The 23,672-nt window shown below is 37.1% G+C and overlaps 1 protein-coding gene across 2 annotated transcripts in view; it reads left to right on the top strand.

Annotated features, from left to right (window-relative positions):
- The window catches only part of rph3aa (rabphilin 3A homolog (mouse), a), a 35,761-nt gene extending 15,247 nt beyond the window's left edge, over positions 1 to 20,514 (top strand). Inside the window, exons 5-20 of one of the 2 annotated variants that reach the window (XM_079861179.1) lie at positions 1,826 to 1,963; positions 3,915 to 4,044; positions 8,393 to 8,476; positions 11,417 to 11,585; positions 11,747 to 11,788; positions 11,887 to 12,096; positions 13,390 to 13,542; positions 13,754 to 13,833; positions 13,963 to 14,037; positions 14,188 to 14,297; positions 14,567 to 14,693; positions 14,781 to 14,837; positions 15,763 to 15,914; positions 16,048 to 16,129; positions 16,347 to 16,443; positions 19,685 to 20,514. In XM_079861179.1, the coding sequence (XP_079717305.1) occupies positions 1,839 to 1,963; positions 3,915 to 4,044; positions 8,393 to 8,476; positions 11,417 to 11,585; positions 11,747 to 11,788; positions 11,887 to 12,096; positions 13,390 to 13,542; positions 13,754 to 13,833; positions 13,963 to 14,037; positions 14,188 to 14,297; positions 14,567 to 14,693; positions 14,781 to 14,837; positions 15,763 to 15,914; positions 16,048 to 16,129; positions 16,347 to 16,443; positions 19,685 to 19,818 (1,827 nt within the window). In that variant the 5' untranslated portion in view covers positions 1,826 to 1,838 and the 3' untranslated portion in view covers positions 19,819 to 20,514. Of the gene's footprint in view, positions 1 to 1,825; positions 1,964 to 3,914; positions 4,045 to 8,392; positions 8,477 to 11,416; positions 11,586 to 11,746; positions 11,789 to 11,883; positions 12,097 to 13,389; positions 13,543 to 13,753; positions 13,834 to 13,962; positions 14,038 to 14,187; positions 14,298 to 14,566; positions 14,694 to 14,780; positions 14,838 to 15,762; positions 15,915 to 16,047; positions 16,130 to 16,346; positions 16,444 to 19,684 lie in introns of both variants that reach the window. The other variant, XM_079861178.1, reaches the window with a different exon arrangement.
- The last annotated feature ends 3,158 nt before the right edge of the window (positions 20,515 to 23,672 follow it).

Below are 23,672 nucleotides of genomic sequence, written 5' to 3'. Positions count from 1 at the left end.
AAAAAAAGAAAGAAAAAAAAGAAAATGGAACTGTTTATTGAGCCTTTAGACAAAATATTAAGAACAAGTTTGCATGTGAGTTTTTCTTTGGTTTTGTATTTCATTTTGTTTTGTATCATATTTGAAAAATCAGGCTTTTGTGGCTCAAATATGGAGGGAAAAAAACCTCAATATTTTTCAGAGGAACAAACTGAGCTAAAATATGCAGTTTGGTTTATTGAAATGCTTGGTTTTATGATCAAAGCTCTGTAGTTTTTAATGCATTGCTATACAATGATGATTGAGAGATGCACAAATAAACCTGATGATCATAATTCAGCTTCAGGACGATTTTGCAATTAAACTAAAAGGTTTTTATACTTGCTAAAAAAAAAAAAAAAAGAGTATAAACTATCAATCAGACGACAGAAGGCATGGAGCAGATTTTGTGCAACAGCAAAAGTTCTGATCATGTTGATAATTTAGAGGCCTGATATATTTGTGTATCAAATATGATACAGTAGGCTTTATAGGGTTAAGGCACTAAAACTTTTGGCATCTTATTAGAACTTTATTGGCTCTAATTAGAAAATGTATTTTTAAGATTGTTAAGTTGAAGGTTTAGTGTGTTTGTATCAAACTCAGCCAGAGATTTCCGCAGCTGTGCTCGCTTTTCATGAGACTGCCTATATTTCATGGCTCATCGATATTGATTTTGATTTAGCCATTAGTACAATAATGCAATCAATGTCCTGATGTTCCAGCATAGAAAATGACATTTAGGGCACATTGATGCACTGCACCCAACAACTGACCCAACCAGAAAGACATGGACCGGCTCCTAACCTATTATAGTCTGTGACAAATGGGTTTTCAGACGTTGCTTAATAAAAGACTGTGAAACGTCCACACCAAATAAATGGAAAATACTTTATAAAAATGATAACCAAGTCAAACGAGAGAAGCTCGCACACATAATTATAGAAGATTTCTTACTAATTGCTTTTATATCGAAGCCAAAAAGATGTGCTCAGTACCAAGACAAATTGTGTTGCTTGTAATAAATCTGGTTAAGCTGTAGAGCGAAACGTCTCCCGGTTCCTTCCTTTTATTTGTTTATCGCTCCATAAACGTGTCTCCGTCTGCATTGGATGTATTTGTATGTAGCTCAGATTAGAGTGCAAGGCTGATGTTTTTGTCGTCGTCAGCATTTGGTATTAATCTCAGCAGGGTTTTCAGCATGGCTAACGCAAACACGTTTGATTTTTGTTGTTGATGTTTCGGTAAACCCAGTAGGCCCCTAGAGACGCCAGGAATATGCTTTCCAACGTATAGAAACAGCTGATGAGATGAATAGTGACAGCACTGGTGAGAGTGTGATGTAATTTCTGATCATCACTCTCCCTCTATTTCCCCTTTATTCAGTCTCTGTGTCCTCCTCCTCTTCATTTCACCCTCAGGTGGCAATCAGTCATGTCCTCCGTCACCTCGACATTTTCAATCAGTGGTTCGAGCATCTCTGTGGGGACGAAATAGCATTTGCCCAACATGCCGGAAAGAGCGGTGCATTGACTCATTAATGATATGACATGCTGTAATGTCAAAAGGCACCGAGCAGATTTCACTTTCACTGGAGATAAAGCACAAAACAGCTGTCGTGATTGCTTTACCTTTAAACATTTGTTTCCCGACTGATGCGTTTCCGTATGGCGCTCCTCTAAAATCCCCTCTGTTGTTGATTGTGATTGGGTAATAATATGGACAGATGGGAGGTTTCGCTCGTGTGTTTAAGCATTCGGCGCTGCAGATGTGTTTGTGTGTTTGATTATTATGCTTGTGTGTTCAGGACGGGCTGTGAGATGTACGGCAGGCAGATGGAGTCCGCTATTGGAACCGAGGAGCTGACGGATGAGGAGAAGGAAATTATCAACAGCGTACTGGCGAGAGCCAAGATGATGGAGGCCATGGAGCAAGAGAGGATTGGGTGAGACGTCGATTTAAAGTCGTCTTTTTGTTCTGTTCCCGATTGAGATCTCTTTAATTTGTTAGTTGTCTCTCCTGGACACCAATGGGACCTGTTTTGTAAAGACAAAAGAAGTGAATGCTTTTATTCAGCGAGGAGGGATTAAACTGATCAAAAGTAACAATTTCAATTAAATTCTATTCTTTTGAACTTTGCATTCATCAAAGAATCCTGAAAAAAAGTATCACAATTTCCCCAAAAATATGAAGCAGCACAACCGTATTCAACACTGATAATAATCATAAATATTTCTTGAGCAGCAACTCATCATATTAGAGTGATTTCTGAAGGATCATGTGACACTGAAGACTGGAGTAATGATGCTGAAAATTCAGCTTTGATCACAGGAATAATTACATGTTTAAATATATTCACATAGAAAACAGCTACAGTATTTTAAATTATAATAATATTTCACAGACTTGATGAACAGAAGAGACTTCTTTTAAAAACATTTTAAAAATCGGGTATATGTCAGGTAATATTTCATTTGTTATGTGAGGTGTGATGTTAAATAATAAGCAGTGTTTTTACTGTACAATTTGTACTTCGGCTGTTCGATGAGAACACATTTTTTATCATTTCTTGGGTCAAGAAAGAGATGAAGTTTGCGATATATTTAGTTTAGTTTGTCTAGATGGGCTTAAATCAGCAGTAAGTAAGCTTTCCTGTTACATATGTGACATGGATGCTGATATGGCAATAAACTCAAATACTATTACATATCACACATACACATGCACACGCATTTACATTTGTGTCTATTTTTTATTTATTTCAAGAAATATGAGTAACAACTGAGACAACTTTGATATTTTAGGTGAAGTCAGTCATAATGAACTCCATGTCTCTTAAGATATGGACAAACAATGTCTGTGCAATGAAATTTTCCTCTGCCTAAAACAATTATCCCAAATGTCTGTTCCAGGAAGCTATACAATTAATAGAGACAAATAGACTTTGCTGAAGCTTCTTGCTTGATCGATTTTGTTTTATTGTATCAGCATGATTTTTTTTTTTTTTGGGGGCTCTGAGGTCATGTTTCCATTTTTTTATTCCTCATGTGGCATATTAGGAGAAACATCTGAAACTAAGTAGCAAAAGTTAGGGTTTAAAAGACAATTGATATTCATTAATATTATCGATGCACTGACACTATCAGATGAAAACAAAATTTGAACTGAATTGAGCTGAATGACACTGACTTTACGACTTTGACACTTATTGAATCAACATTGAACTAACTTTAGCTGAATAATGACACTTGTCCTTACAGCTGAAATTAAATTATTTGCATAATTGATTAATTTTATAACATTAACACTGTTGAAACAAACTGTATTGCATAAAGCGCTGCATAAATAAATGTGACTTTTCTTGATACAGTGTGTAATTTCTGCACTAGCTAACAGGACATATGCATTTGCAAAAGTTGTGACTTTTCAAAAAGTTCTTCCATTGGTTGACCAAACCTGTTTTCATAAGAACCGCAGGGTCAGTTCCCTCCATCCTATGAAAGCTATCACATTAGCGCACACAGAACTGGACTGGACAAAAGCAATATTGACCAACACCTGAGACCCCGTGACAGAGGGACATTGCCTAATAGCTTCCTCTCATTCTGCAGGGCAATTCAGCCCAAGCACATCTGTCCAAGTGATTGAGAAGACGAGTGTGTTTAAGCTTTTTTTACGAGCCAAGAGTCAGCCGAGGAATGTGCTGGAAGAAATTAATAGTGCTAACTAAACAAGAACGGCACTGCCTTCTTTCTCACTCTCTTTTTCTCTCTCTCTCAGCACTTTGCTTGCAAAACGCCTTCACTCTCAGTTCTTTTCATCAATGCATTAGGTATTTAATCACTTAAAGGAGAGTGTGCTGCTGATGTTATACTTTGTTGTTTTTCGTCCCGCAGGCGTCTGGTAAACCGCCTGGACAGCATGAAGCAGACGGCCTGTGGTGACGGATACTCCCGTTGCTTACTCTGCGGTCAGCAGTTCGGCCTCGCGGGCGTCAGTGCGGTCGTGTGTGCCGAGTGTAAAAAGGTACACTTGTGCTGGGTCCCAATTCAGAGGCTGCATCCTTCGAAGTCCACACTGAGCGTTGTTAAAGGATTAGTTCACTTTTAAAAAAGATTTTGCTGATAATTTACTCACCCCGATGTCATCCAAGATGTTCATGTCTTTCTTTCTTCAGTCGAAAAGAAATTAAGGTTTTTGAGGAAATCATTCCAGGATTTTTCTACACAGAATGGACTTCAATGGCAACCAACTATTCCAATGTTCAAAGAAGGTTCAAATGTCCGTCTCAATGCAGCTTCAAAGTCTCAAAACGATCCCAGTCGAGAAATAAGGGTCTTATCTAGCGAAACGATCTGTCATTTTCTATAAAAAAAAATACAAAAATTTTATATATATATATATATATATATATATATATATATATATATATATATATACACTATTTTTTAACCACAAATGCCTGTCTTGTACCATCTCTGAGATGCGCCACGTATTACGTCATCACGTTGGAAAGGTCACGAAAAAAATAAAATAAATAATAATACTAAATTAAAACAAAGATGTCGGACGATTTTGAAGTTGGAAGAGAAAATGAGATGGAATTTTTCACCCTTCCCTACCTTTCTGAACTCAGTACACAGACAAATAACTTAGATGACGTGACGCGTGACCTTTCCAACGTGATGACGCAATGCGTGGCATCTCAGAGATGGTACACGACGAGCATTTGTGGTTAAAAAGTATATACAGTGCAATGCATAAGTGAATACACCCATGCTAAAGTTGACTAAAAAGAGGAATAAAAAATCATATTTTGGAAATTGAACTTAATGCCTTAATTTAAAAAATTAGGAAAAATCCAACCTTTAAGGACACCAATTTTCTTTGTGAATGAATAATGTATCGTAAATAAATAAATGTTCTTCCTTAAAATACATGGTGCATAAGTGAGTACACCCCTATGTTAAATTCCCATAGAGGCAGGCAGATTTTTATTTTTAAGTATTTTTTTTAATTTTTTTTTAGGATACTATGCATCCTGATAAAGTTCCCTTGGCCTTTGGAATTAAAATAGCCCCACATCATCACATAGCCTTCACCATACCTAGAGATTGGCATGGGGTACTTTCCATAAGATCATCACTCAATGCAAATCAAACCAGCTTTTAGGCTAACTGAAATAAAACCATGCCAATCTCTAGGTATGGTGAAGGCTATGTGATGATGTGGGGCTATTTTAATTCCAAAGGCCAAGGGAACTTTATCAGGATGCATAGTATCCTAAAAAAAAAATAAAAAAAATACTTAAAAATAAAAATCTGCCTGCCTCTATGGGAATTTAACATAGGGGTGTACTCACTTATGCACCATGTATTTTCCAAAATAAGATTTTTTTATTCCTCTTTTTAGTCAACTTTAGCATGGGTGTATTCACTTATGCATAGCACTGTATATATCATTTTTTTTAGAAAATGACCGATCGTTTCGCTTGATAAGACCCTTATTTCTAGTCTGGGATCGTGTCGAGACTTTGAAGCCGCATTGAGATGGACATTTGAACCGTTGGTTGCCATTGAAGTCCATTATATGGAGAAAAATCCTGGAATGTTTTCCTCAAAAACCTTAATTTCTTTTCGACTGAAGAAAGAAAGACATGGATATCTTGGATGACATCGGGGAGAGTAAATTATCAGCGATGAAAATGGGACGGTCTAGCCAAAGGAGGATTGCTTTTGTCGCCTAATAGCTGTAGCTATGTTTCCATCCACTTGCATTTTGGAATATCGCTTAAAAACTGTGCCAAGATGACAATAAATTCTTAAAATGAACAGAAGAAATGCATGCGCTCAATTGAGTCGGATTTGGGGGTTTTTCGATAAGAAAACATGCGCATAAATAATGACGGAAACACGTTTTCAGAATAAATTCCTCAATCAAAAAATACTTCTGCGATGGTACGGCTTAACTAGACAAACCAGCGGACCGATCTTGTTGCAGAGCATCTGAAATGCCAGAATTACCTTCCAGAACTGCCGTACATGACTGCGCTCCCAAACAGCAGCATCCGTCTCAGAAAACAAGATTTTGCTTTATTGCGTTTCGTCTGCGTGCTCTGAGACGCAAGTAATTATATTATATACATTATATTATATACAGTTGCTTCTCCTACTGCAGCTACTTCCATTTTTCTTAGTGATATTTAGTGCCAGTTTGGTGATTTTGTTCGGTGCTTTATATTTTATGCGATATTCTAATTTTGCGCATAAGTTAAATTCGCAACATTGGATGGAAACATGTGACGGCTGCCGTTGACGTTTTGAAAACAAAACACGGTTCACAACCTGTTTAAATATGATCATCTTGGTTCATTTATGTGCAAAATAAAGAGTGTAAACTATCTATAAAATCACATCTTAGTAGATATGCCAATTTGAACCACTTTAAAGTCCAACTGAAATCAAAATTGACCCTATTTACTTTGTTAGCGCATATTACTAGTCTTGTGGTGAAAAAATAATCCGTGCAAGTTAATACACAGAAAAAAAATTGTTTGCCGTCGTAATGTTTAATCAAAGTCTGAAAAGTTACTTCCGGTCTGGAATGGCGTTCCTTCTCTGATGATGTAGGTTTGACAGCTTGGGTTGGGAAACGCTTAACCATACCCCTCAAACCGTTAGTCTGTTTTGAGTGAGAGATGGAGAGGAGGAGCGCTAGAGTAAAACCCTGCCCTCTGTTCAATATTCCTTTTCACTGGGAAATACGTCACAACACTGGAGAAAAGTCGTTTGCAACTTCCGGTTCACACGGACTTTAAAGGGGGGGTGAAATGCTATTTCATGCATACTGAGTTTTTTACACTGTTAAAGAGTTGGATTCCCATGCTAAACATGGACAAAGTTTCAAAAATTAAATTGTACGTTTGAAGGAGTATTTCTGTGCCAAAAATTGTCCTTCCGGTTTGTCACAAGTTTCGGAAAGTTTTTTTCGAGTATGGGCATGTGTGACGTCAGATGTAACGGAATTTCCTTATATGGGTCCTAAGGGCACTTCTCCGGTAAGACCAGAGAGAGAGAGCGAAAGCAGTTTGCCATCAAAGCGCTATGCTCGGCTTTTGGGAAGCTTTTGGGAAGCTTTTGGGAAGCCAATGTCACCAAAGAAGTGTGTTTTTGGTTGCCAGGGTAAGACAACCCTGCACAGATTCCCAAAGAACCCAACGTTAAGGCACCAGTGGATGGAGTTTGTTTTTCCTGAGCATAAACGGAGTTGTGTAAGACTGTTGTTCCCTGCATTTCGACGATGCTTGTTTTATAAACAAAGCCCAGATCGACGGATTTGCAGATCGTCTAATGCTTAAGGATCGAGCAGTCACAATGATAAAGGTTCGGTGAGTAAAACTGCTTCTATTGTCTCTGTGTGTTACTAGCTCGGCGCGTTAGCACAGCTAAGATGAATGTTTTATAAACAAAGCCCAGATCGACGGATTCTCTCTATGGCTCTGGCTTCGCCCACACGGCCCGCCTCCAGCCGCTCGTTTTTTTCCGGAAAGTCTCGGTACAGCCTATCTTTCTTTTATAAATATAATAAAACTAAAGACTTTTTGGAGATATGAAGGATGCAATACTACTCTATAGGTACTCAAGATTAACAGGAGATTGAGTGAAAATGAGCATTTCACCCCCCCTTTAAGGTTTTTTTTTTTTTTTTAACATTCGCATTGTTAGATACTCGAGCAAGTTGAAACCAAATACTTGCATTTAAAAGTGTAATCTGGCATTTTCTCTAAAACAATTCCAGTTCACCAGCTGACAATGAATCTTGGGATAGTCTGGGCCACGAAGGGTCCACTCTGTTCTATCCTTCATGGCCTGGGAAACAAAGGACGCATATGTAGGTCGCATTCAAACCTTCGAATTGGGACAGCCTTCGTCATGCTGCTACGCCTTCAAATGCAGCCATTGAAGAATGCAGCCTCTGAATTGGGACACAGCTAAACATTCAACCTCATTCAATTATCTAATGTATGTCTTCCAATAATGATTGTCCAAAAATAACCAAGCAGAAATGAATGAGTGATATGCACTTATCTTTATTATGCCCTGCCCAATACTGAGACACGTGCACATTTAAGAGGGATGCCAATCAGTCGACATGATGGAAAATAAAGACGCAGTCGCCGTGCACTGGCCTTTTTTTTTTTTTTTTTGTTGGTGCATGACACAAAGATCAATAGACTCTTTATTGATCCCGCAGGGGATATTTAGTGTGTGGGCTGTTTTCCAGTAGTGATGGAACTCCAGAGGAGGTTAATGCCATCTGAGTGCGTTTACACCTGCGCAGCCTCCTGAGGCTTGTTTGTGTTTCACCCCCACAGAACATGTGCACGAAGTGTGGCGTTCAAAGCATCAGTCGTTCCAGTCCAAAATGGCTGTGCAAAATCTGCTGTGAGCAAAAAGAGGTGAGATGCAAACCTAAAATTATCATTATTTGCAGTTTCTGAGCCAACAATGACAGTGACAATGTGACCGTGACTGTCAAGCTTAAAAAACAAAACAAAAAGTGCTATAAAAGTGTCATTAAAGTAGTCCATGTGACTTGTGCACTAGTATTGTGAAGTCATATGATGATCGCTTTGTATTAGGAACAGACCCAAATTTAAGTTGTTTACTTCTTTAGCTCTCAAATCGCCTTTTATAAAGTTTTACTTTAGAGAGTTTGATGACGTTGACCAACACTATTGGCCTTTGTTTGTGTTGCACTGTTTATTTAGTATCATTGATATACTATTATAGTTTTTGGTAATATATTGTATTAGATTGATTTTTTTATTAAAGTTTTTTTTTTTGGTGCAATTTTATGTTTTTGTCATTTAATTAGTTTTTTTTAATGTCTAGATAAGATGATTTATTATTATTTTTTACATTATTACGATTTAGTTAGTACTTCAACCCAAACTAAACTAAAATTAGACATGTTGCTTTAGCAACTAAATTAATGTTTTTTTAGTTAACGTTAATAAACCCTGGTTTGTCGTAACCAAAAGTGATGCACTGATTTGAAAATGCAAAATCAGAAGAAAATTTCCACATTTGATTAAATTCCACATTATGTAACAAAATCCATTTTGTTTATTTTAATATATTGTTTTATGTTCTAGTGAGATATTTCCTCTCTATCATTAATTATCACGAAAATGTCTTCTCTCTTGTGACTATTCCACATTAAATAATCAGGTGACTGTCACATGACTAATTAATTGTTGTTTAAAAGGACTCTTGAGTGTATTTTTTTACCCAGGCTCATTAGCCACAACGCATCGGTGTGCGGTTATTCGTGAACTGATTTTAATTTCCTAAGCCATGACTAAATAAATATATTTTTGTATATTTACTAAAATTGTCAAGTGCCTTGGCTTTGATACGGTTGTATGAGTTAAACTATCCCTACACCCAAAGAGCACCGGGATCCGGATTTTACACCCCACGCAGCACTTCTTTTGCACTCCTTGCTTTATGGACTGCATTTGATCACAGTGATCGCTATGAGCTGCATGAAGATTAAAGGAGAACTCCGGTCAATTTTAACATTGAGCTCATTTTTTTGTACATTTGGAGTGCTGTCAATACAGAGAACAACGACAAAAATCGGTGTTGCCTACACCGTGTTATCCTCTTTTTAAAATTTGCACCCTGTTGACTTCAATGAGGCAAGTTTTAAACCTGCTTTTAGCCTCTTAACATCCTTGATGTGTCATTACAAGTGCACAGGTCATGTGAGTGATTCCTTCGGAGTGAACACGGGTCAATCTGACTGCAGTAGATGTGAAAAATATGAATAAAAATGATATTTATTTAGCCAGCGCTCATACCTGTATTTACATCCTGTTTTCGGTCGAAGTCCATAGTAATCGATTGTCGAGTTCACGCGCATGATCATAGGTACTAAACCAATGCGCGTGAACTCGACAATCGATTACTATGGACTTCGACCGAAAACAGGATGTAAATACAGGTATGAGCGCTGGCTAAATAAATATCATTTTTATTCATATTTTTCACATCTACTGCAGTCAGATTGACCCGTGTTCACTCCGAAGGAATCACTCACATGACCTGTGCACTTGTATGACACATCAAGGATGTTAAGAGGCTAAAAGCAGGTTTAAAACTTGCCCCATTGAAGTCAACAGGGTGCAAATTTTAAAAAGAGGATAACTCGGTGTAGGCAACACCGATTTTTGTCATTGTTCTCTGTATTGACAGCACTCCAAATTTACAAAAAAATGAGCTCAATGTTAAAATTGACCGGAGTTCTCCTTTAAAAAACAAACTTTCCCTTAAATGTTATATGAAAAAAAAAAAAAGACTTAATGTTGGTTTGGAACAACATGAGAATGATTAAATGATGACAAAATTCTCCTGTTTGGCTGAATTATTTTTTATATTTTGAAACTGTTTAAAGGTTTATACTTACAAAAGGGTTTGCATTCAATTTAAGTGCTTGTTAATGTAAATCTACACTTGCCTGTCATTGATGGCTGTGCTGTCGGTGCAATGCTTACGCAGATATGTGCATGTCTGATTCAACAAATCTGTTATGAATAATATTTCAGTGGCTGCACAGAATAATTACTCTGTTTGTTACTCAGAGATATAAATGGATAGGGTAGATCAGCACCTCTGACTTTCGAAGACACTTCGACTGTGATAAGATGATTCATCCTTTTGACGATGTAAGTCACGGTTAGTCTCATTGTCAGACGGGGTCAGTAGCAGCAGGAGATGTGACTCTCTTTAATGCAACTCGATCGTTAAGCCTGAATCCCTTTTACGTTAAATCCATTGAGTCGCTGACATTCAGAGTTCCTGCATTTTCATAATCTAGCCATTCCAGCTCCCAGCTGATGCTTATTTGTATAGTAATTGGCTGAAATGAGATTCACAGGTGCTGTAAAAAAACAAAAAAACAAACATACAAACTTATACAATTCATCATTGTTTTTGCAATTACCTGGCTACCGCAAACAATCCATCCTATTTTTCCGAGTCTATGAATCCTAGCTAATGTTGTTATGTATGTGTTATCTGTTAAGATTCAAATTAAGCTTTTTTTTTTGCAACTTCACAGCGTATCAAATTACTTGGAGCTTGGAAAGTGGAACAGCAAAGATGCAGAAACAAGGCTGATTTTTTTTTTTTTAAATGAAATTTACATTTTCCCCCTTGGGCTGAAGTCTGTTTTAGGACAAAATGACTTTAGCAGACTCTTACAATTCACTCACACAAGCAAGAGTTTGCTGAACTGAGCACAAATGTATGTTATTAGTGGTGAATTAGAATAAATCAGTGCACTAAAATTACATTGAAGTTGCCAAATGACTATTTATTCTTTCCCTAAGATGCTGAAGCGGTCTGGAGCTTGGTTTTTCAAAGGTTTACCACAGCAGGTTTTACCCGCTCCTTTACCGATCTCTAATCAGAGAGCGCCCAGTACAACCAGTGCACCGACTTCTACCAATCCATCAACCAATCAAGAGTCCTCAATACCGCCACGTCAAAAAAATGGAGGTAAACACTAAAAGTCCTAATTACAAATTCTGAATACGGTGCAGCTTTTTAATGCATTCACACTAGGCATGAGTAATTTATTGCAATGTTTTCATAATTCACGGTTCAAAGGAACTGATATATTTTTATTATTCATTCTGGAAAATTGCATTGCATTTCAGAGAGCATGCAGGTCACCGGCAGAGAGCAGCAGAAGATATCTGGTGAGTGTCCTGCATTTCATTAACTCGTAATATCACTGGGAGCAAATGAGGCTTACGATCATGCAGTATCATTTTCCCATTTTCTCCATGCTCAGCAGAAACGATGCCCCCTAAACGAGAGGAGCATTCTGTCATATCCCAAAGAGCCCCAGAAGAGGACCGAGGTAGACAGTCTTTGAGCAGGAACACAATTCAGTCCAACGTCGCCATGGAAGGACAAACTTACCCAGCTGTGGCGACGAGAGAAGCACCGGCTCTGAGCTCCAAACCTCCGGTGTCGACCTTTTCCACAACTTCCATACAAAAAGGTGAGCGTAAAATCCAACTCATGTATTATCCACAAGATGGGGAAATTATAAAACTTAGATTTCCCTTTGATTGTGCAGAGGTTAAGAATCAGGGGATCACAACTTGATTTGATTCTAAATTCCATGCATTTAATCCTAGGACAAAAGTGAGGAGCAAATTGGGATAATAAAAAGGATGTGAAAATTTAATGTGAGCTCATACATGCTAGTAATTAAAATAATCCATCGTTTATTAAAAATCGCAATATGCATTAATATTATTCTAGGTGCAAAAAAGCAACTCAATTAATTCATTATGTATGATTTCCTGAAAATAATAATAATAATAATAATAATAATAATATTTAAACATATATAGTGTATATATAATGTTTAAACATTCTGTAGTTGAAGTTGATGAGCTCACATTGCACTTGAATTTAAGATCAACTCTGATTTATAAAGTGTGATGCATTTAGGAAAAAAAATGTTGTGCGTATGGACATTTTATAAGCAACATTTGGCAAATAGTTGTACGTTTACATTCAGGATCGTTCTACATGTGTCTTTATAAACGAGGCCCCTGGGCTGGGAACCAAAGGCTTGTAAGTTTAAATCCTGCATTGCATTTGTCGCCATTGTGCCCTTGATCAAGATGCTTAACCTCAGATTGCTCCAGAGGGACTGAACCTATAATAAGCGAACTGCAGATTGCTTTAGATAAAAGCGTCAGCCAAATGGCTTCTTACAGTTGCCTGATGCATCTGGAGGTATTGATCTGGATGCTTAACTCTGCGATTACGGTTTCATTCCTTAATTGTTTTTTTTGTGTAACACTGTAGCAATTACACAGATTTTGCGTAAACAGAATCTGTTCAATAAGTGCACATCTCTCGGATTTATAAAATGGGATGCATTTAGGAACATTTTTGCGTGTATGGATGCTTTATCAATCGTTTGTAGGAACATTTCGGTTCATTCCACGCACATCTTTATAAATGTGGCCCCTAGGTTGGGTAACCAAAAAGTTGTAGGTTTGAATCCTTCAAGGTTCTGATTTGTCGGCATTGATCAAGATGATTAACCTCTGATTTTCTCCGGAGGGACTGAACCAATAAACATTGCAGATTGCTTTTGATAAAAATGGCTAAAGAGTTAGAGTTGGTTGATGCATCTGGAGGTATTGATCTGGATGCTCAACTTGGTGATTACTGGTTCCTTCCTTCACTGTTGTAGTATAACACTGCAGCAATCACAGATTTTGCTTCAACAGAATCTGCACAAGAAGTGCATGTCTCTTGTTATGAATTGTAGATCCCGCGAGTCGACCGGAGGCCAGGGCACCACCTGCCTCGCAGACCGACACACGTTTGCCAGCTGCCAACAGCGTTCCTGCTTCACGCCAGCCACCACCACCCACCGCAGAGGATGAAGAGGATGCCAACAGCTATGACTCTGACGATGCCAGTAAGATGCTAATTTGCACTGACATATGGACATGTTTGTACCCCATGGGAACCACACAGAACAAAATGATTTACCGTGGAAGTCTTGCATCACAGATTGCATAAAATCAGCAGACGTGTATTTGAGAAAGCCGTTGATGTAAGACTGTAATTCTTTGGTGTCAGCCTTTTTTTTTTTTGTCTTCTCTGACACGATGTTGTCCACTTTCCAGCCACTCTGGGCATGCTGGAGTTCAGTCTGCTCTACGAGGAGGAGAAAAACGAACTGCATTGCAATATAATCAAAGCAAAGGTATTGTCTTTCTTCCCTAGAACGAGCAGTTTCGATGCAGTCTATTTCTGCACTGAAAACATGTTTCTGAAGTATCATGTCACCATGTGTATAACTGCTAACCATGCAATTATTCCGTCCTTGGTGAAGGGTCTGAAGCCAATGGACTCCAATGGTCTGGCTGATCCTTATGTGAAATTGCACTTGCTTCCAGGAGCCAGTAAGGTACTGATCCTGCTAATATCACTAGTTTTGTTTACATGCAACCAAAATATCCATTAGCAATTGAATGTATGTATTATGAAGATGTTGCTGTTGAAATTGACTACTCACAGAGTGGAATAGATGCACAAAGGTGTTTTGTCAATCTCTTAGTCTAACAAGCTAAGAACAAAGACGCTTCGCACCACCTTGAACCCTGTGTGGAACGAGACCCTTGTTTATCATGGCATCACTAATGAAGACATGCAGAAAAAGACTCTCAGGTAAAAACAGCTCTACTATATGCAATGCACTGAAGCTTTCCGAGGTAAATGTGAATGGCCAACATAATGCTTATTGTTTACAATTCTCCTTCCTCAATAGATGAAGTCATTTGCATGATCGTTGTGTTTTCTTTCATTGCATTTTCAACTTGGAGATTCTTGGAGAGCCTCACTGATGTATTCAGTTAGAATAGTTTGCAGCGGACTTAATTAAAGCCGTGACATTTCCCAGAGTTGAAAGGTTCAGCATCCGCATTGTTCCCTGGCAGGCTTTCTGTCAGCGATGAGGACAAGTTCGGCCATAACGAGTTTATCGGCGAGACACGGGTGGTCTTGAAAAAACTGAAGATGAACCAGAAGAAAACCTTCAGTGTGTGTCTTGAGAGAGTGATTCCGGTGAGCTGGAGGGAACAGTAAAGCGTTTTGGGGAAAGTTTACTGTGATTATGGCACTGTAGTGAATTGTTTAACACCTCGTACGCAGGTGAGACGCTCTGCTGGCGCAGGTGGTTCTCGTGGCATGGCGCTCTATGAGGAGGAGGTAACGGCATCAGACATTTTGAGAATTACACATGAAAAGAAAATACTTACAATATTGGTCCAAAAAAATGGACTTATGCTCACCAAGGCTGAATTTATTTGATCAAAAATACCATAATATTGTGAAATATTTTATTTAAATGTGTTTCAAAATATAATTTATTCCTGTGATGCAAAGCTGAATTTTCTGCATCATTACTGCAGCATCAAACACTTGTGCTGCTGCTTATATTTGTGGAAAGCATTATGCATTTTGTTTTAGGATTCTTTGATTTAATAAAGTATTTATGCATTTATTTGAAACAGAAATCTTTTGTAAAAAATTGTCTTTAATGATACTTTTGAAGTATTAGTATTCATTTGGTTTTATTTAATTTTTATTCTTATTTACCCCCAAACTTGTAAATAGTAGTGTATCACAGTTTCCACAAAATTATGAAAGTCTTTTCAACATTTATAATCATAAATGTTTCTTGAGCATCAAATCATCATATTAGAATGATTTCTGAAGGATCATGTGACACTGAAGACTGGAGTAATGATGCTGAAAACTCAGCTTTGATCACAGGAATAAATTGCATTTTAAAAATATATTCACATAGAAAACAGCTATTTTAGATTGTAATAATGTTTCACAATATGACTGTTTTTGATCAAATAAATGTAGCCTTGGTGAGTAGAAGAGAAAAAACATTAAAAGATCTCAATTATTAAAAATTTCAGAAAGCATTATTGTCCTTTGAGATTCTCGCTGGTGACTGGTATCACCATTGTCCAGTCAAGTAAGGCATGTAACCTCTGTTTCTCCTAGTCGAACTGCACCTGCAAAACTGTGTGCATTACAAGTCACTAAAGGTTCGGCTAAATGGTTCATCTACCCACAGGACATTTATGTGTTTACTCATCTTTTCTGTGGCTTTTTTTAGTGTAAGGACAGTGAAGAGGCAGAGGAGAGGGGACGTATCCTGGTTTCTCTCACCTACAACAGCCAACAGAGTCGTCTGATTGTGGGTGTAGTTCGGTGTGCTCATCTGGCAGCGATGGACTCCAATGGCTATTCTGACCCATTTGTAAAGATGTAAGTATATAACAATATAATTCAAAATAGAGTCATCTGTAAGAAGAGTCATTTGCTTGTCGGAATTGTTTTGCGACACTCGCTAGGCTTATTAAACGATCACAAAATGCGCTGTGTTTTTGTGTCTCTGAAGTTTCCTGAAGCCGGACATGGGAAAGAAAGCGAAGTTTAAAACTCAGATCAAGAAGAAGACACTTAACCCGGAGTTTAATGAGGTACTCTTTCTTTCTATCCGTCTCTGGCGATATGACCTGCAGTGAGTGTCTTGACACGCTCGACATTGACATGCCACCATGACAGTGCTTTAACACACTCTGACATCTATAATAAAAGGAAGTTTTTTTTAGCCATATATCATGTGAAATGGACCTGTCATGGTTTTCTTTATGTTGTTGAAAATATATTCAGATTATTATTTTTTTGGAATTGCAGGAGTTTAGCTATGAGGTCAAGCACGGTGAACTGGCGAAGAAGAGTTTGGATATCACTGTCTGGGATTATGACATGGGAACATCTAATGATTTCATTGGTGAGAAATATTTTTCAAATTGTTGCTTGATCAGGCAAAAATAAATAATTGAATTAGCACTTGGATGATATTTTAACATTTTGCACAATATTAAGGCTGACGTGTATTGGTCTTCAACTAATGAAAATGTTTTAAATATAAAGAAAAAAAAAAATAGATTCACCATTTGTGATGTGGCAGCGAGCTATAATGCACATACGTGTTTCTTAGAGGTTGAATTCATATCAAAATCTGCCAAACTTCCAATACTACTTCTGAATAGGATGTCTACTTCATAAATGATATGTAAATTGTGGAAATAATGGTTCAGATCACTCAAACCACATATGGAAATGGAGGCGCCCTTATGTGGGCAGTAATGGAGTCTGGTTGTCACCTAGTGAAAAAGTTTGGTACTGTGCCCAAATAAAATCTCACTGAAAGCTCATTTTTTGAGATATCAAACTAAAATTTTAGGTTGTGAGGAAACATTTTTTGATTTTTGGTTTTGGTTTTTTTCGCAGTTTTAGAGTCCAAAAAGTTATAAACTTCTGTAACTTTTTTTTCTGTTTCACTTTCTTAATTTATTTCACTTCTGCATATCTGCCAAATGTCTTCTTTAAAACAAGACCAATCTTGCGTCTATATTCCAAAGCATTCTTGAATTACAACCATTTAAGATCGGAAATGTGCATTTTCATGTCTATTCAAAAAATACTTTTTTGTATGGGTGACACTTAAGGGGTTATGTTCATATTGATTATATACAATCAAAGAGTTTAAGGTGCATTAGTATTTTTATCTGAAATAGACTGATAGTATGAAATCATGTACATTCATGTGAGAAGAATTTAGTCATTATAAAAGCTGTTTTATTTGACATGGAGAAGTTGCCTCATGGGGGCTGACATATTTATGTCAGCATGAAACAAGTTGTGATAGTTTTTTATTCCCTATTGTGATGTATATTCAAGTGAAACTTATTCTCCAACTAGCAAAAACTAGGGCAGGGCTTGCTTTTGTCCGTGGGGAATTGATTGGATGGTTGTGGTTTGCTATTGGTGGATCTCATGTGAGTGACAGGTAGCCCCGCCCTCGTCATCAAAGAGAAGAGATGCTGCAAGAGGGAAGGGGAGTTATTCTGATTCAAGAATATGAGAGCACTTTAAAAAACAACAACAACAAAAAAACAATTTATAATAAATACTGCAAAAAAAACCCTGTCAATTTTGATTTCATGGTGAGATTTAAGATCATATGACCATCTAACTACTACATGCTTTGCCGTTTTAAACCCCTGGACACTTTTGCTAGCTGAATAAATAAATCATGGCTGACTGCGAATATAAATTTTTCATATGAAGCCCAAGATCCACCAACATATCGTCACTGTTGGGCGGAAACTACTTAAAAAACACTACTTTTCAAGAAATGGAAAAAACACTTTTTTAAATAATTAAACACCCCCTTGTCAAAATTTATATAGTGGCTTTATATATAGTCAGACACTTGGATGTGTCATTATATTATTATATTACCAAAATCAAGCTGCAAATGGAGTTACGAGGTTTTTGACCAGCGGATTTTGGACATGTGTTTTGTCCGTCATTAGAACAGGCAGCAAGTTCATCACATTACGTTTTCATCAGCTTACAGGTTATAAAATTTACTGTAGCGATGCGGCCAATCGGTTTTTTTCTGTCATTTGGCAAAAATCTCATGTTTTTAAAGATAAAGTGCTTTGCACAGGCTGTTTGAGACAGTACTGGCTGTGATCGATGACAAATGCTAGACTAAAACACACTTCTTTGCTCCTCAGATACATATAACATTAGCCTAAAGTTTAGTGTTTGTAGAGTAAAGAAAACGCTGTACTTATTCAAACAATCAGTTCTTCATTAACCCTTGCATTGCAAACAAGCAGAGATGCTCCAAACTGTGTGCGGCACTTCATTCACGATTGAGTTTTGAGGTTTGACTGACAGTTTGCGGAGCCAATGGAGTTACGAGGTTTAGTCACAAGCTCTTTTTAATACTTTTCATTGGTTACGTTTTTGCAAAACCCACAGAAAGACGTCAAGGGTGACCAATAGTAATGATTTATGAAAAAAAATGTAAAAAAAAATGACGAAATATATGAAGTTCAAATGCAAAAGCCTCTAAGAGCTATCTGAAATTTTCTTCTAGAATGATCATTTTTATCAAGCTTGTATATTTAAGTTCAGTAATTTCACTTAAATGGCAATGAAAATTACCTATTAATTGTCATTTAAGTGAAATTACTGAACTTAAATATACGAGCTTGATAAAAATGATCATTCTAGAAGAAATTTTCAGATGGCACTTAGAGGCTTTTGCATCTGAACTCTTCATATAGATATGTATGGAAGCTTGTTTCCGCCACAAAATAAAAAATTTTAAATGATAATTGCGACTTTTTATCTCACAATTGCGAGTTTACATCTCGCAATTCTGACTTTATTTCTCAGAATTGTGAGATACAAAGTCAGAATTGCGTGAAATAAAGTCGCAATTGCGTGTTATAAAGTCAGAATTGCGAGATATAAAGTCGCAATTGCGTGTTTTCTCAGAATTGTGAGATATAAAGTCCAATTCTAAGGGGGAAAAAAGACGGACTTTTTTTTTTTTTTTACCTCAGAATAGTTTATCTCACAATTCTGACTTTATATCTCCCAATTGCGTATTATAAAGTCAGAATTGCGTGATATAAAGTCGCAATTGCGAGAAAAAAAGTCAGAATTCTGACTTTATAACACAATTGTGACTTCATTTCACGCAATTCTGACTTCATATCTCGCAATTCTGACTTTATATCACGCAATTCTGACTTTATATCTCCCAATTGCGTATTATAAAGTCAGACTTGCGTGATATAAAGTCGCAATTGCGAGAAAAAAAGTCAGAATTCTGACTTTATAACACAATTGTGACTTCATTTCACGCAATTCTGACTTCATATCTCGCAATTCTGACTTTATATCTCGCAATTCTGACTTTATAACATGCAATTGCGACTTTATTTCACGCAATTCTGACTTTATATCTCGAAATTGTGAGAAATAAAGTCAGAATTGCGAGATGTAAACTCGCATTTGTGAGATAAAAAGTCGCAATTATCTCTTAAAATGTTTTATTCTGTGGCGGAAACAAAGCTTCCCATAGATATGAGATTTCTGCCTGACAGCGACGATACGTTGGCCAAAATATCAACATAAACTTCTCATGTGTCTTCTCCACACAGGTGGATGCCAGCTTGGTATCACCGCTAAAGGCGAATGTCTGAAGCACTGGTATGAATGTCTGAAGAACAAGGACAAGAAGATCGAACGCTGGCATGTTCTGTTGAATCAAAACAACGTTGAGGCCGATGACTGAGGTGTCATATCTCCAAAGATCTCCTGACAACACACAATTCTATCTTCCAAAACAAAGTAATCTCACTTCCAAACTCAAACTGCATAATGTTTTTCTTTTCAATCCGAATGAAAGAACAGCGTTCGCCTTTGCTTCTCCTGAAACCCTGTGATGAGCTTTAGTGATCCAACTGAGAAAAACCTAAAAAACCCAGTTACTTCTGTATATTTCTCTTTCAGTAAATGCCTTAAAGAACAAAACCTCATGAATACAAATGTGACGCAAATATCTTAGTCATCAAACCCTGCAACCAAATATACTCAAGGACACTGGGCAAAAAAAGGACTTTACTCTTCCAGTTAAAATAGCATGTGAAACGTTGCTATTGTTTGGCATTAGAAATATACTGTCCTTTTGTTCATTTATGTTTAATTCAGTGTGTCACTGACGAGGAACACTGTGCATTAGACAAATTGTGAATATGAAGTTTAGAAAAGTAATATTAGAGTCGTGTAGAGTAAATGACAGGTTGTCTAATTTCAATATTGCATAAGCTACATATGGAAAATGTCTTGTTATGTGCATGTTATGTGCATTCTCCAAATATATGTTATTGCCATTAAGTTGAATTCATTTATGTAACATGTGTACAGGTATGATAACAGCTGTTGTTAGTTCACAGTGCACAATAAAGTTCTCAGTTATTGCCTATGGATCAGTGATGTGAACGGCGTATGTATATTTCTACAGCTGTCAGGTCATCAGGTGAACTCTAGAAGTCTCTGGTGCCATGTGAAGTCTGGGCGTTTTGGTATTGTGTCTGATGTTTGTAGGCTAAAAGTCAAGGTCATATTCTTTTAAATAATTTCCAAAGCTTTGACCTTCGAACAGTGACGGGGACTTGAATGTCCCTGGGTCTTTAATCTACTGCCGTCATGTTTACTTACATCATTATGTAATAGATTAACCCAATGTTCCCGTAAAGCCGCACCAGGCGTGACAAAAAAAATCTCTTTGATAAAAAAAGCCCTCTTTTTTATTAGACCCTAAATGCATCTTCATTTAGATATTAATTTAGAATAGTTTGTTGATTTCATAGTTGCACCAAAATGAATTGCAAAAATAATGACTTATGGATGTCCAAAGTTGGATGGGTGGTGTTATATTTTTCTTATTATACTTATTAGAGTTCTGCAGGGATGATGTATTTTTGTTTCATTGTCTGGTTTCATTGTCCTGAATGCAATGGGTTTTTGGTTAAATGTCTTAAATAAGGTCTGCAGTGAACAAGTTCAAGATATTTGCACATTTTATTCTATGTCATAAAATACATCAGTAATACAGCCTTGTGATTTACTTGTCTTGTTAAAGGTGGTTGCTAACAAGTGGGTAACAAGTTTTTTTTTTAAATGTTTTACCTCTGGCTATTGTATTCAGGCGTCGCAAATCATAAAAGTCATGTTAATTTTTTGGCCACAGAGCTTATTTTCTGCAATAATCCAAAAGCCAATGGAAAAATCCTGTTATTTTTTTTTTTTAGATGCTAACTTTCAAATTGGCTGACAAAAACATGCCATCACTGCAGCGCTTTATTTAAAGGGGTTTTCTGTGACTGAGAATTTTTTTTTATTAAGTAGTTTGTTTTCCCCCTGACCACCAGGGCTTGACTAACTTTTTTGCTCACCAGCCACTGTTGCTAGTGGTTTTCCAAAGTTACTAGCCCACTTTTCACTGGCCATGAGATAACATGAGAAAAACCTGCCATATAGATATTTTTTATATTATCTCATAATTTGGCAGCAGGTATATTAGGCTACTGTCCCTTTAAGACCTGACGCACAGATCCATTATACTGTTACACATGCGTTTTCTTTCTCAACTCTTTACATGAATACTCGCCAAGACTGGCATTTTTACATTAGTTTGTGTGTGTTTGACTGTTTAAGCGCAATAAGCAGCGAAAAAGCACTCAATTTAGCACTGAGAGGCAGCTTTATGTGAACACACTCTGGGTGTGAGGACAAAATCTGCAGGAATGAGTAAAAATATGCGCAACACGCTCAATCCCACGCTGAAATTCAAGCCCTTTAACACCAACGATATTCATCCGGAGCAAATGAAACGAGTGAGTGAGGAGAGGCGGGTTTGTGTGTCACTCGCTGACGGAGAGATGAGAGAGAGAGAACGAACAGCTGGTATCGAGTATCTATTCTGTGGAAAATGAGTGTTGTAAGCGTTTCAGATATTTCAGTATCGAAAAATTTATATATATTTTTAAATAAGTTTTTTATTTCAGATGCCTTTTTAAAAAGACTATAATTGAAAATATATATATTATAAATAAAATTCAACCCGCCAAAATGGCCAGTAGGAGTGTCTGCGTTACACGCCACTGCTGAAATACACCCGTATTTGGCTGGTTGATGGGTGTTAATGTCAAGCCCTGCAATCAAAACATTGTTCTGTTTGTTTGAGCCTCTTGGCTGGTTGATACGGCAACACTGAGTCCACCAATAGTGTGAGATTGGGGCGGAGCTATCTGTTTGTCAGACCAATGGCAGACGAGGGGAGTGTTTGTGAAACCTGTTGGTAAACTATATATTTTTTCCAATTCTTGTTTGTGGTGCTAGTGGTGCAGAAATAACACACATCACTTTCAATAACATTAAAATGAAGGAAAATTGGCTGAACCCCACTCAACATATTATGCGAACTAATTTCCCGAATCCAGAATGAGTCTATTTTCCATGTGTCTTTCTTAAGGCTGTTTTGAATGAATATCCATTACCCTGTACCAAAGAAAGAAAAAAAAGCGCTCACCGGGGTTTTGACTGTAATGGCGTAATTGCAATTATTCCAAATTGAGCAAACAGTCAGTTCAAGTATTCCTCTGAGAGCATTCTACCTTTCAGTAAAGTAATAGTTGAAAGAAAACGTTTGTTAGCCTCTCATTTGATTGCAATCTTGTAATTTTGTAGTTTCCTCAAGTTTGTGTTTTTCCTCATTTGACGGATGTTAGAATTGCATTTGCCGGTGGAAATACCACCAATAAAAGAGCTGTAATGTTTAACTGATTAGGACCGCATCCAATGGTGACTGGGTAGAAACTTTGTGCGGGTCAGGCGAGGTCTGCGCCAATCAGAGCCGGTGGACACGTACAACAAACCCGCATGACCTTTGCATCCTCATGTAAACACTGCAGCCTCCTGAAGTTGTGTAAATGCATTCAAAATGAACACTCGCCAAGCGCAAAATGCCCCAAATTGACTTTGGCAGGCATATAAATTGGCCAGTTGGATGGTAACTTTGTTAGAAACTGAAAGATAATATATGATTTAAAATGCAATGATAATCTGAACCTTTCTGACATGAGCATTTTAAATCAAAGGCATGCAGACCATCAACTGAAGAGAATATTGGGCACAACTTTTGTGCTTTATAACGACTTTTATCAATGTGGGTAATCAGCGGGAAAAAATGACTTTTATCATTGTGGGTAATCAGAGCAAAAAATGTTTTATGTGTTGCGACACATGAAGTATTCCAGACTTTAAGTCACCAGAAGGAAAAATTTGAGAAACAAATTTTCTTTGTTTTGACAGGTGAAGTTTCACAGAGAGAAAGAAACTGACTGTAAGAGACACTACGTCCGGTGCTGTTTGTCAGTTAATATGCAAAAAAATATGCAAGTTGCAAATATGTGCTGTTAATATGCACAAAAAAAAAAAAAAAATCCAGTCTGTTTTAGGGACAAAACAATATTTTTGCATACATAAATAAGCAAATAAATACATTTGAAATATGGTTTGTGTCTGGTAATAAATATTCATCAAATTTATTGTGCACACTTCAAGCACTTTAACACTAAATTTAAT

Source organism: Squalius cephalus, assembly GCF_949319135.1.
Source record: "Squalius cephalus genome assembly, chromosome: 24".
Classification (NCBI taxonomy): Eukaryota; Metazoa; Chordata; class Actinopteri; order Cypriniformes; family Leuciscidae; genus Squalius; species Squalius cephalus.
Note: the sequence above shows the minus strand (reverse complement) of the source record. Positions and strands in the feature narration are given on the sequence as shown.